Source organism: Microcaecilia unicolor, chromosome 3 (genome assembly GCF_901765095.1).
Source record: "Microcaecilia unicolor chromosome 3, aMicUni1.1, whole genome shotgun sequence".
NCBI lineage: Eukaryota > Metazoa > Chordata > Amphibia > Gymnophiona > Siphonopidae > Microcaecilia > Microcaecilia unicolor.
Window position 1 is genome coordinate 91,124,107 of NC_044033.1, and position 14,652 is coordinate 91,138,758.

General features: G+C 45.8%; 1 protein-coding gene across 1 annotated transcript in view; it reads left to right on the top strand.

Moving 5' to 3' along the window:
* The window catches only part of XPO1 (exportin 1), a 543,231-nt gene that overhangs the window by 303,846 nt on the left and 224,733 nt on the right, over positions 1-14,652 (top strand). The window contains 3 exon segments of the mRNA XM_030196174.1: positions 2,595-2,630; positions 2,633-2,719; positions 2,722-2,777. Coding sequence (XP_030052034.1) covers positions 2,595-2,630; positions 2,633-2,719; positions 2,722-2,777 — 179 coding nt within the window.

A 14,652-nucleotide genomic window follows, 5' to 3' on the forward strand; every position in this document is an offset into this window, starting at 1 on the left:
CTGCATTGTGGGTGGGTAGTGTCACTCCCTGGAATGCCTTGCACAAATGGTCCAAGAGCCAAGGATCTTTACCAGGAGCACTCTACATTTTTCTGTTCTCCAAGACCACCTTGAACTAGACATCATAGACATCTGGTTCTGGCTGGACCTTATTTCATTTCGTTTTCCTGGAGATGGTTGTATTGTAAGTAGAGTTTTGACATATGAAGTTGTTGGTCTTGTAGAAGTGCTGCAACAGTGGCAGATTAAATTAACACATTTAACAGCTGTCATTTGGAGGGCCTCTATAAACTTCACAAGTTTATAGAGATGTGCCTGTGGCTTCTATTCTAGTTGAAGCGGAAAGGGTGGTACTCATGCCCTGCATTAAACAAATCTCAGCCAAGAAATGCTCTTGTAAGAAAACTCCTTCTTACCTCTAAGGAATATTCATGGGGATAAAGTCCGGACCTGAAAAGGCCCGTCTGCTTTGAGAATGTCAGAGCCCGAGGAGGAAAATGGCTAAGACTGTATAGCTTCAAGTTCTGAATCTGAAGTTGACACAAGTCAAGTGTCCTCCTCATAGGAGTTGAGTGGATTGAAAGTGTTTGTGCTAGGGTTGTTGATACCTGGGCATTTAGTGACCCCTTTTACCCAAACCACTCTAGTGATTCCTAGGCGCAGCAGTGCCTCAGCATTGCCGCACGGGAATCACTAGTGCAGTTTCGGAAAAGAGGCCCTTGGTAAGTCTATTGCAGTACTCCTCAACAAAGAAACAACTCTTGAAGGAACAAATTGAGATTTGAGTACAGAAACAGGATTTGCCTACAGTCACCAAATTGGGAGTTGAGGACATCTGGGTACTGTACAGAGGAGGCCTGAGCTGGTAAGGACTATGCTAATCAAGATCTTGATGCAGTAGACTATACTAGAGACAACTGCACAGATCATGCTTGTGAGATATCAATGCGGAAGCTCATTAACAGATATGCTTCACCACCTCACGTGCTTTTGTGAAAGCTTGAAGATGTTTTCCTCTCAGGTCTGTGCGAGCAATCAGTGGGTGGCTGCAAACCTCTGGAGGAGCGATTTGCTAGTTGAGTGGGAACTGGTGGTTGTCCTTAGTGGCTGGACTTATGAAATCAGGGTGCATGGAGTTGAGGCTCCTGTGGCAGACGGTACAACCTGGCAGCTTCATAGTGTTTGTGAAGATGGTTGAGATGGTCTTTGACGGGGAGGGAGATGTGTGAGTAAAATGTTTGAATTCAGCTAAATTGGTGGCGTTCACAAGCAAATTAAATTTGCAACATTTGTAAGAGTTCTGGATTTTAATAACACTGTAGATGGAATTGGAACCCTTATTTTGGTGACCTAGTGAGAGAGGCTTTTTTTCCAGTACAAAAAAAAATGGTAGAGTTTCATTTTGATATCCAGTGTGCAGAATTGAAAAAAAAAAACCAAAACAGGTGATAGAGACTGTTGTGTGGTGGAAGGGCAGTACATTCTGAATCTTTTACTGTGTATTGAGCTCTGATAGCTATTTCATTCCTCTGATGATTGACGTAACCCACTTCTGTACCTAACCTGTCGTGCTTGTTAAAGGGGGAAAAGTCCTTCTTAAAAATCACCCTCCTATTTATTTTGGATACTAACAAACCATTTCCCTATTGGGATAAATGTTGATTCTTTAATTGACAACATTGTATTTCTTACAGTACCAAAGCTCATGCCTACATTGGCTTCGGTGAAGAGATTTTGAATATTGCAATGTTACCATATGCAGTCTTTTTTTTATTTTTTTTTAATACTGCCTCCTAATATGCATCAATTATTTTCAGGATATTGCACAGATCTCACCTCTAAAATCCGTTTTGCTTCCACATGAATAGTCTATCTTAATGTTACCTGTCTTAAAAAAAAAAAATCATAAAATGCACAAATTTGTGTGTGTGTATATATGATTGTCTAGAAAAAGGTGATTAAAGTCTAAGATCCAAAATGTTGAGACTATCGAAATTTTCATATCATGGATCCATAAACAGTCTGCAAAAACTGCATGTTTAAACTTCCGTTTTTTTTTTTTTTTTGGACTGTTGTATTACAAAATGTTTGCTCTAACAGAATTCATTAAAACCTTCATTTTTTTCATTTCTGCAAACTTTAGTCACCTTTTCCCAGAGATGATCACAGATATATATTTATATTGTATGTGTGTGTTTCTCTTCTGTTTACATGCTATGTTTACAAAACGGTCCTTTTTTGGCTAATCCTAATATTGTGACTACTTCTCTGAAGAAAAATGTATGTCATTAATATTTTACAAAGGGTAGAATACTAGTAGGCATACAAGCCATTTGTTGTACTGATTTAGTTTTCATGTTTTTGGGTGGGGAAGAAAAGGGGTTTTTTTTTGCATACCTTTTAGAAATGGGATTGAAAGGTTTGGTTTTTGCGGCCTCTTGGCATTTGAACTTCTTTGGAAAATTGTAGTTAAGGCAGAAGCTCCTGACCACATCATACAGTAAAGTATAGCTATTGTCTGTATTTTACAGCGTTAGTTTCAGTGAAAGTTATAATTTTAACAATTAACGGCTGGCTTTTTTTTAAATCTTCAGTTTACCTCACTCATTTGGATTATGCAGACACTGAAAGAATATGACAGAAAAACTTCATAATCAAGTTAATGGAACAGAATGGTCATGGAAAAATTTGAATACGCTGTGCTGGGCTATAGGCTCAATCGTGGAGCTATGCATGAGGAAGATGAGAAGAGATTTCTTGTTACTGTTATAAGGTGTGTGGAGTTAAGATACATGGTAGGGCATCCTTTTGCTTAATTGTTAAATATATAGATTAATTTTTCTGTACTGTCTACAAATAGTAAATGCTTAGTTGACATACAGTTTTCTTGTAACTGCCATAATTATGAGCTATGTTCCATGGAAGTTCACTGATACTGGGGCAGTTTTTGGCAAAGACAATGTGCTAGGCTAATATAGTCTGGACTATTATAGAATATAATGCAATCATCAGAAATAAACTATGTAGGTTAAATAAAGGAAAGGTGTAACAAGTCTGCCTTAGCACTTAACTCCTCCATAAGGTTATGGTTTGCTTTCAACATTTGACATACACTCACATGTTTTGAAGTGGTTGTTGGGACATTTGGGATTTAGTCACATTTTGTTTGGAATTTAAACATGTTTTTTTTGTTTTGTTTGTTTTGGTAAACCAATCTAGATTCAGATGAGTGGATTATGTTCTCTTAACAGATGGAGGCAGAGACCCAGAATTTTGCAGTGATGCCATCACAGTGTAAGGATTATACACTCACTCCACCCTGTAACTTAGACCAGTTCTTCATATCTTGTTTAACTGTACAAAGATTTTGCCTAGAGTTTAGCCACCATCAATTTATCTGAATTGACTACCCATCTTGTCCCCCATCCATATATCTGTGCTTGGCCCCATCAGCTAGATAGATATGATGCTTTTAGAACGTAAGAATAGCCATACTAGGTCAGACCAGTGGTCCATCTAGCCCAGTATCCTGTTGCCAACAGTATCCAGCCAGGACACAGGTACCTGGCAGAAACCCAAGTCATGGCAACATTCCTTGCTACCAATTCCAGGGCAAGCAGTAGCTTATTTATGTCTGTCTCAATAGCAGACTATAACTTTTTCATCCAGGAACTTGTCCCAAACCCTTTTTTAAACCCAGATACGCTAATCGCAGTTACTATATCCTTCGGCAAAGAGATCCAGAGCTTCAACTATTCATTGAGTGAAAAAACATTTCCTCCTATGTGTTTTAAAGTATTTCCATGTAACTTCAGTCCCTAGTCTTTGTACATTTGGATCCAGTAAAAAATTGATTCACTTGTACTCGTTCTACGTCACTGAGGATTTTGTAGACCTCAATCATATCTCCCCTCATCCATCTCTTTTCCAAGCCTTTCCTAATATGAGAGGAGTTCCATCCCTTTATCATTTGGTCACTGTTCTTTGAACCTTTTCTAATTCCGCTATATCTTTTTTGAGATACAGCGACTAGAACTGAATGCAATACTCAAGGTGAGGTTGCACCATGGAGCAATAAGGAGGCATTATAGTATTTTCGGTCTTATTTACTACTACTACTACTACTTAACATTTCTAGAGCGCTACTAGGGTTACGCAGCGCTGTACAAATCAACAAAGAAGGACTGTCCCTGCTCAAAGTAGCTTACAATCTAAGGACGAAATGTCAAGTTGGTGCAGTCTAGATTTCTTGAGTAGAGGTGTGGTGGTTAGGTGGCGAAGACGACATTGAAGAGGTGGGCTTTGAGCAGTGATTTGAAGATGGGCAGGTAGGGGCCTGGCGTATGTGCTCAGGGAGTTTGTTCCACGCATGGGGTGAGGCGATAATTCCTAGCATCCTGTTGCGCTTTTTTTTTTTTTTTTGCCGCACACTGCGCAGAAGATTTCAACGTTTATCTATGACATCTTTACTTGGGTGCTGACCCCTTAAGGTAGACCCTAGCATCATGTAACTATGATTCAGATTATTCATTCCAATGGGCATCACTTTGCATTTGTCCACATTAAATTTCATCTGCCATTTGGATTCCCAGTCTTCCATTTCCTATGGGTCTACTGCATTTTTCACATTCCGCATGTGTTTTAACAGCCTTTAATAGTTTTTTGTCATCTGCAAATTTAACCTCGTTATTCTAATTTCTATATCATTTTTGTGGAATGTTGGGGGTGACACCAAAGTGGTGCAGCCATTCCTTCTTCCCACAACTGATAGAGATATAGTGTAGGAGTCAGGCCAGTCACTGAATTCAGTGGCAGCTAAGGTCCTGGCTCTTGCTATGAGCATGGCTGTTACACCAGCAGGAGCTACAGTATTGCTACCTGAGGAATGAGGGGAAGTGCTTGAGAATCTCCTGATTGTTACATTTGTACCCCGCGCTTTCCCACTCAAGGCAGACTCAATGCGACTTACATGGGGCAATGGAGGGTTAAGTGACTTGCCCAGAGTCACAAGGAGCTGCCTGTGCCTGAAGTGGGAATCGAACTCAGTTCCTCAGTTCCCCAGGACCAAAGTCCACCACCCTAACCACTAGGCCACTCCTCCACTATGCCAGTTGCAGCTGGGTTGCCCAGGTTAAGTCTTTGATGGATCCCTATGGTGCAGATTCCTGCCACCTCATTTTGAAGGGAGTTTAAAAAGAGTAGCTAAATTCATCAGCAGCCTGTCTGGGGAAGAGAGTGAGGAATCGCCTGTCATATGGCTGTTATGCTGGTAAGAACTGTTTACTCATTCCTATGTTATGTGAGCCTTAAGGATTATTGAGCATGTCAGCATAGAGGTGTCAGAAGGTGACCTGATCCTAGAAAGATCATTTCCTTGTCATCCACAAGACCAGTCCAGATCATTGGGTTATGTCCATCTACCAGCGGAAGGAGACAGAGAAATAGTTCCAAGTAATTTGCCCCCTTACTACTACTACTTAACATTTCTAGAGCGCTACTAGGGTTATGCAGCGCTGTACAGTTTAACAAAAAGGACAGTCCCTGCTCAAAGGAGCTTACAATCTAATGGGCGAAATGTCAAGTTGGGGCAGTCTAGATTTTCTGAATAGAGGTATGATGGTTAGGTGCCGAAGGTGACATTGAGAGGTGGGCTTTGAGCAAGGCTTTGAAGATGGGCAGGAGGGGGGCCTGGCGTATGGGCTCGGAGTTTATTCCAGGCATGGGGTGAGGCAAGGCAGAAAGTTGGCGGTGGTGGAGAAGGGTACTGAAAGGAGGGATTTGTCTTGAGAACAGAGGTTACGGGTAGGAATGTAAGGGGAGATGAGGGTAGAGAGGTAAGGAGGGACTGCAGATCGAGTGCATTTGTAGGTTAATAGGAGAAGCTTAAACTGTATGCGGTACCTGATCGGAAGCCAGTGAAGTGACTTGAGGAGAGGAGTGATATGAGTGTATCGGTCCAGGCTGAAGATAAGACGTGCAGCAGAGTTTTGAACGGACTGAAGGGGGGATAGATGGCAAAGTGGGAGACCAGTGAGGAGTAGGTTGCAGTAGTCAAGGCAAGAGGTAATGAGAGAGTGGATGAGAGTTCGGGTGGTGTGCTCAGAGAGGAAAGGGCGAATTTTGCTGATGTTATAGAGGAAGAAGCGACAGGTCTTGGCTATCTGCTGGATATGCGCAGAGAAGGAGAGGGAGGAGTCGAAGATGACTCCAAGGTTGCAGGCAGATGAGACGGGGACGATGAGGGTGTTATCAACAGAGATAGAGAGTGGAGGGAGAGGAGAAGTGGGTTTGGGAGGGAAGACAATAAGCTCGGTCTTGGCCATGTTCAGTTTCAAGTGGTGGTTGGACATCCAGGCAGCAATCTCGGATAAGCAGGCCGATACTTTGGCCTGGGTTTCTGCAGTGATATCTGGTGTGGAGAGGTAAAGCTGGGTGTCATCAGCATAAAGATGATATTGGAAACCATGGGAGGAGATTAGGGAGCCCAGGGAGGAGGTGTAGATTGAAAAAAGAAGGGGTCCAAGGACAGATTCCTGAGGAACTCCAACAGAGAGCGGGATGGGGGTGGAGGCAGAACCATGAGAATGTACTCTGAAGGTACGGTGGAAGAGATAAGAGGAGAACCAGGAGAGGACAGAGCCCTGGAACCCAAATGAGGACAGTGTGGCGAGAAGTAAGTTGTGATTGACAGTGTCAAAAGCGGTGGATAGGTCGAGGAGGATGAGGATGGAGTAGTGACCTTTGGATTTGGCAAGGAGCAGGTCATTGCAGACTTTAGATAGTGCCGTTTCTGTCGAGTGTAGAGGGGCGAAAGCCGGATTGATCGAGAATGGCATGAGAGGAGAGAAAATGAAGGCAACGGCTATGAACGTTCAAGTATCTTGGAGAGGAAGGGTAGGAGGGAAATGGGGCGGTATTTGGAGGACAGGTAGGGTCAAGTGATGGTTTTTTGAGGAGTGGTGTGACTACAGCATGCTTGAAGGTGTCAGGGACAGTTGCAGTGGAGAGAGAGAGGTTGAGGATATGACAGATGGGGGGGGGGGGGGGGTGACAGTAGGATTGATGATGTTAAGTAAGTTGGTGGGGATGGGGTGCCTTAAAGGTATCGTTCAGCCTGGAATGCTCAGTATTTTTCTGTTTCCTAGCAGAGGGTGGCTGGATTTGTGCAGCTCCTGTCTGGTTGTTGGTGGATCGTCTTATTGGATCTTCTGTTGGCGGTTCTTGCTATCGCTCGCGTAGTGTGTGTTCCTGTTGCACGGCGTGTTGCCAGTCGTTCCTGCTGATTTCTGCCTCGGTATTTGGTGTGGGGAAGCGAGGACACATGCCACAGATTTATTAGGAAAAAAAAGGGACCACAAATATTTTATTTCCGAGGCCCAGATCATCGTTTTCGGCTCAACCGGATTCTCTTAGGCCATTTTTGGCAGTTCAACTCTCTGGCTTCCATGTCTGCTTCCTGTGCTTTTTCAGAAGGCCCCCCCCCCCCCCCCCCCCCCACCACCACACACACACAGGGGGTGCTTGCAAGCTGCTTTCCTCTTCAGTTTTCTCTTTGGCCATCCAGTGGTAGCAATGGGGCTCAGGGATTGTTTTGGAGCTGCAGGCTTACTTCGGCGGCTGCCGCCTTCCTGTTTGTCAGTTTGTCCTCTGGCTTCTAATCCCTCGTTTGCCTCACTCTTTTGGGTCAGGGCGCTCTGTGACTGGAAGGCTACCGTTTTGAATCTTGCTTCCCGGCAGCGGCCTGTTTGCAGCGCAGGCAGGGACTTGTCAAGTTGTTGCTAGTTGGCTATGGAGTTTCACCTTCCGGCAGACATCTCTGCTTCTCTGGTAGTTTTTCCCTTTATTTTCTGTTGGCTCCTTCCCTATTCGGCCCTGCATCTTTTGGTGGTGTCTGTCAGATACTGTGGTTCTTGGTGATGCCTCCTTCTGTTTTTACCATTAGATACAGGTAGGGGAGGTCCCTTTTGGGCCTTGGATGCTTTGGATTTTTTGTGAGCAGCTGTGTTCCTGTCCTCGGCTTCCTGCACTCCTCTTAGGAACGATGGAGGTTTAATGCCCATGGCCGTCATGTCTGTGACTTTCTCACAGTTTGGCCTTGGTCGAGATCAGTTAGCATCCTGCTCTTTCTTTACCTAGGGACTTAGATCCTTCTAAGCCTGGCAGACAGTGGCCTTCTGGAGTTGGGGACTGTGTTTCCCCTACATACTTGTGGTTTCCATCTCCAGATGTTCAGCAGTGTTTGTCCTGGGAGCGTGACCTAACTCCAGTTTTGAGTTTGACGCTAGCTCCAGCTCATCTTCCGCTCTGGACATGAGTCCCACTCTTCTGGTGGCTGCAGAGTCTTGTTTCAGCCATGCCCGTTGGCTCCTCTCAGTAAAGGCTGTGAGGCCTTCCTCTGTTTCTAGCCAGCATGCTTACCTCATGCTCTGACTGCCCGTTCTGGCTTTGCTCTTACTGCCTGCCCTAACTCCAGTTCTAGCTGCATGGCCTGACTCAGGTCCTGGTTTCCTGGTCTGGATTCTGTTCTGGCTGCCTGATCTGGCTTTAGCTGTGGCCACCTTGTCTGGCTATGGCTCTGACCGCCTGATCTGCCTCCTGCTTTGCCTGCCTGGCCTGGTGATTTCTGTAAGTGACTAGCCTCATTTGCTCTTCCCGCCTGGCCTTGTTTTTTTACAATGGCCACCTGGCCTGGTTTTTCCTTTGTTCAACTAGCCTGGCTTTGCTGTGTAGCCTAGTCTGCCAGGCCTGGCTCTGGCCATTGAGCCTTGAATGCTTCCAGCTCTGGCTGTCAAGGCTCAAATGACTCTTGACTCCAGCCATCGAGCCTCTAATGGCTCCAACTACGGACATCTAACTCGGCTACAACTCTTGAGTCGCGGCTAGCTACAGCTGGCTGGCCTCTGCTGGATCTTGCTCCAGTTGCCAAGCCACTATTAGTTTGGGCACTGGCCATCGAGTTCTCATTAGGTCAGGTGGTGAACCTTGCTCTGGCCATTGAGCTTCATCTAGCTCCGGCTCAGGCTGTCCAGCCTCATCTGGCTCCAGTTCTGGTCATTGAACCTTGTTCTGGCTTCTCCGTCGAGATTAGCCTAGCTCCAGCTCTGGCCGTCATGTCAGGCTGTGGAGTTTGCTCTGCTTCTACTCATAGTACCTTTCACCACCTTGGGTGGTGGGGACTCGATCAATTTTTGCTCTCTCTCGCCTGCCTCCCGTTGAGCCTAGCTCCAGCTCAGGTATCAGGCAGTACTGCGGGTTAGCCATTGAGCCTGGCTCCAACTCTTCACAGGACGTTTTCCATCAGTGATAGATCAATCTCTGATTTTTCTTCCTTCCTTTGCAGGGTCGTTTTCGTTGGATGTAGGGTGTTCTTTCTGTGCAGTCTTTCCAGCATGGTTCTGTTGGTTCTCCGGGACTCTGGTATATATGTCTGTGGCAGGTGAAGCAGAGCCCGCTCTCACCTCTGCAGCACAGCTTTGGCTTCTTTGTACAGAGCCCTGCTTTGGCTTTGGGAGCTTTTCTTCGTCTTTGGTTTTCTATCAAGCGTCTTTTCAGTGAACTCTGTGTGGGCTCACTGTACCTCCATCTTTCAGAATGGGCTGTATTCCTGTTGGTCTCTTTTCCAGTGGTTGTTTAGGGGAAATTTCCTCCTTGCTCAACTGGCAGGCAGGTATTTTAGCTTACTGCGGGAGAAAGGTTCTTCTCTGCCTATAGGCGCTGTCTCCATCTCTAGTGTTTGACCAGGGTGTCATATCTGTCTTTGAGCGTGCCATGGCTTCCTGCTAAGGACATGGCTGTGTTCCTTCTCTGGGGATATCACATGATCCCGTGTAGTTCTTCCATCAGTCGATTGCTAGTACTTTTCCTGGGTTCTCCCCTGTGGCCCTAGATCCTCGTGGGCCTCTCGTTCTTCAAATCTTTGCTGCAGGACTGAGCATCTTTTCCCTTCCTTTGCCTGCTGCGCGTGGGGGGGGGGGGGGGGGCTTTTAGGCCCTCCCTCACTAGTTTGATGCTTTCTCCTGGTATTCTTCCTGCGTTGCAGGGTTTGTCCTGGTTTTCTCTAGGGATTTGTCCTCTCAATTGGCAAGTCTGGTTGCCGTCAGGGATGAGCATCCTTTGTCTTTTTGACACCAGTGGCCTCACCTGGTGTGATAGTTCCTAGACCTCGTTTGACTGTACTACCCAGGTTTTTCTGAGTCTAGGACATGCGGATCTTTGAGTCCCTCTGTTTCCTCTCTCCAAATGGAAGTCGTCGTCTTCTGTTTGAAGCTCAAGGGGGTTCAGTTCTCTTGCCGTTTCCCCTTCTTGGGATGGGTCTCTGGCCTTTGTTGGGGGATTCCCAGTCTTTCACAGTCGGTCACCCAGGATCTTAGTATTTGAGTTTTTTCCACCCTGATGAGGACACAGTTTGCTAAAATCCTGTTGGTCTGAACTGGTCTGATGGATAAGGAAGGAAAAATTATGCCTTACCTGATAATTTATTTTCCTTTAATCCAACCAGACCAGTCCAGACACCCACCCTTTGTGTTCTGGGTTTTTTCTAGATCTCCGGTTATGCATTCGAGTGCATGAAGGTGGTTGTCCTCACCGCAGCTATAAACATTGGGCATCATCTCCCTCTTCTTTGTGTCTCCTTGATATGGCTGTTCAGGGTAGCTTCTCTTTCAGGGGCGCCTCAACCCGGTTCCCTGGTTAGGGAGGGGTCTGGAGGTCACGGTGTTATGACGCTCAATGTTCACCTCATTGGGGTCTACGGTTGAGCCTTGGTCACGCAACAGTATTCTATTCCTGGGTGCAAGAGTCTTCAGTGTCTACCTTGGTTGCCCTTTGGGTCAGTGCAGAGCACCATTGCTTGGCTGTTTGTAATACTGAGCATTCCAGGCTGCATGATACCCTTAAGGGGGCAAATTACTTGGAATTATTTCTCTATCTTCTTTTGCCGGTGGATGGACATAATCTGGACTGGTCTGGTTCGATTAAAGGAAAGAAAGGTAAGGCATAATTTTTCCATGTTGTCCAAATCCTTTTCTTCTCTATAAGTTTGCACTTTGCATTTCCAGTCACCCAATGTCGAGGGATCTGTTGATTTCCAACTCTGCGCTATAAGACATTTAGCTGCTGCCAACCCCCAACGCATCCATTTGCTCTGCTCCCAAGAGTCCCTTTCATTATGCAGGCCCAAAAGGCACACCGAGGGACTGCACACCAAAGGTGCACCCATCACTTTCACCAAAACCTTCATAACCTCCTGCCAAAAGGAAACTACCCTAGGACAAGTCCACCTTATATGCCTCTCACACCTCCAACATACATCTGATGTACCCGGGTACATCCATCCCAATCTCTCCGGTGTGTAATACCATCGAGTGAGCACCTTATAAGCATTTTCCTGCACCAATTCACATACTGAAGCCTTTTGGACCTCCCAACAGATTTTTTTTTTGTTACATTTGTACCCCGCGCTTTCCCACTCATGGCAGGCTCAATGCGGCTTATATGGGGCAATGGAGGGTTAAGTGACTTGCCCAGAGTCACAAGGAGCTGCCTGTGCCTGAAGTGGGAATCAAACTCAGTTCCTCAATTCCCCAGGACCAAAGTCCACCACCCTAACCACTAGGCCACTCCTCCACTCCCATTCTTGATCAGTAAAGCTACAATGTAAATCCCGTTCCCATGCCCCCTGGAACCTAAATGGTGGTTGATCCCAATCCTGAAAAAATGTATACATCACCGAGATGGGTCTGGGCACCTTTTTCAACATCATCCACAGGTTTTCCTTGCTTTTCATCTCTTGAGGTGCCTCCTCCCTCCATCCCAAAGTCCCCACAAAATGCTGTACTTGTAAGTAAGTGGGAAAACACATCTCCTTCGGGCAGGTCATACATAGAGCGCAGCGTCTAAAAACTCTTCACCCTACCCCCTGCAGCACATCCCTAAAACTCAATAACCCTATCTGCTCCCACCTCCCAAATGTGGCTCTCTCTCTCCTTGCCCCAAATTTGGGTTCCCATCGCATGGACACGAGAGAAGACACCCTATTCCTCTTTCCCCATCTCCTATGCACTTCCCCCCCACAACCCCATTAAATGCCTTATGTATGGATTATGTATTCCCATCAACGCCTTCATTGTGCCCTCAGTTGTCCACAAATACGAATTCAGTGCTCGGTTAGGGTAGTATGACTGCTCCACCTCTTCCAGTCCAATATCAGCTGCAGCTGAGCTTCCATATAGTACCACTCAATATTAGGCACTGCTCTGCCCCCCCCCCCCCCCCCTGCTCTGAGGCCCCCCATAACACCTGTCTGGCCAACCTAGGGTGTCTGCCATCCCAAATAAACTGTAATATGTAGTCCTGAAGTTGTTTATCTGCCTCGGGACTGCCACCGACAATGACTGAAATAATAATAACCCCTAGGTAACACATTCATCTTCACTACTGCCATGCGTCCCCACCAAGATAACCACAAGCCCTTCCACCTAGATAACTCCACCCAAATTTGGTCCACTATTTTTTTTATAGTTCACTATACACTCTACTCAAATCCCTAGGTATCTGAATCCCCAAGTATCGGATGCTATGCTTGGCCCATTTAAAAGCAAACTTTGCTCTCAAACTTCGCTCCTCACCATGAGTCAAAGAGATCCCCAGCAGCTCGCTTTTATCCATATTAACCCGCAAGCCTGCATGTTTTTTCAAATTCCTGAAGGATCTTTAATATCATAGGCAACGTCCTCCTTAGATCCACCACATAAAGCAATACATCGTCTGCATACAAAGCAATACGTTTTTCCCCTTCCCCCACCTTTATACCCCAAATATCTGGATGTTGACGCATCAGTTCCACTAAAGGCTCAATGTATATCATAAAGAGCAGAGGTGACAAAAGGCACCCCTACCTAGTTCCTCTACAAGTGGGGAAGAAGGAGGTGTAACTACCATTAATATCAAGGCAGGCCCTCGGGTCTTTATATAAGGCTGCTAACCAAGTACTAAAATTCTCTCCCTCACCCATCCATTTCAGGACTTCCCTCAAAACCCTCCCAGGTTGCCAGTCAAAGGCCTTTTCTGCATCTATGGCCAACAAGGCTGTACCAGGTACTTTTCTTTGTGCTTTCCATATCAAGTGTAGGGTAAGCCTAATATTGTCCCCTGCCTGCCTCCCTGGCAGAAACCCCGACTGGTCCCTGTGAATTAGCTTTGGTAGAACCCTTCCCAAACATATTAGCCAAAATCTTGGCCGTGATCTTTGCATCCACATTCAACAAAGAAATAGGCCTGTAAGAGCCGCACACCCCTGGGTCCTTCCCCGGTTTAGGCAAGACAGTCACCCCTGCCTCTATTATTATTATTATAACATTTGTATAGCACTACCAGACACACGCAGCACTGAGCACCTGGCACAGAGAGACAGTCCCTGCTCGATAGAGCTTACAATCTAAAAATACAGACAAGACAATTAAGGGCAAGGAAAGTACTGGGTGAGAAGGAACAAGGATAGGGGAATTGAGTAGTGGTTAGGAGCCAAAAGCAGTGGTGAAAAGGTGGATTTTCAGCATAGATTTGAAAACAGATAGAGATGGAGCTAGGCGTACAGGCTCAGGAAGTCCATTCCAGGCATAAGGTGCCGCGAGAGAAAAGGAACGAAGCCTGGAATTAGCAGTGGAGGAGAAGGGGGACGACGAGAGATTTGTCCAGCGAGCAGAGATTACGGGGAGGAATGTAGGGAGAGATGAGAGAGGAGAGGTAATGGGAGGCTGCAGAATGGATGCATTTAAAGGTCAGTAAGAGAAGTTTGAACTGTACGCGGAAGCGGACAGGGAGCCAGTGAAGTGACTTGAGGAGTGGGCTAGTGTGGGTAAAACGATTTTGGCGGAAAATAAGTCGTGCCGCAGAATTATGGACAGGCTGGAGAGGAGAGAGATGGCTGAGCAGAAGACCAGTGAGAAGCAAATTGCAATAATCCAAGCGAGAGGTGACAAGGGTTTGGATATAAGGGTTCTGGTAGCGTATTCAGAGAGGAAGGGGCGAATTTTGCTAATGTAGACAAGCGACAGGTTTTGGCCGTCTGCTGGATGTTAGATTTGGGGAACTCATTACCCTCCAAAACACGGTTACCCACCTGAACCAAAAGATCCCCTAGTTCACCCAGAAAACATTTGTAAAACTGTGCGGAATACCCATCTAACCCGGGAGCCTTCCTGTTTGGAAGCCTCTTAATCACCCCTTGCATTTCCTCCAGCTTAATGGGTTCCCCAAGCTGTGCTCTTTCTGATTCACTCAATCGTTGCAATTGCACCTGATCTAAATAACTAGCTATGTCTACCTCCGGTTCCTCCTCCGGGACTTTATATAATTCTTGATAATACTGCAAAAAACAGCTTGCTATCTCAGAATCAGCATAGTGCCATCCTCCCCTACCATCCCTCATCTTTTGAATAAGGGATTTAACTCTTCTAGCCCTTAAATACCTGGCTAGCATTGCACTGGATTTATTAGCAAACTCAAAGTATTGCTGTTTAAGCTTAGTTCTCATAAAGTCTACTTCCATCATCTGCAACTGATCTAATTCGCCCCTAACTTTAAGTTCCTCCAATACCTGCAATGTGGGCTTTCGTTTGTGCAATTTTTCCAAATACACCAAGTGCGAGCGAA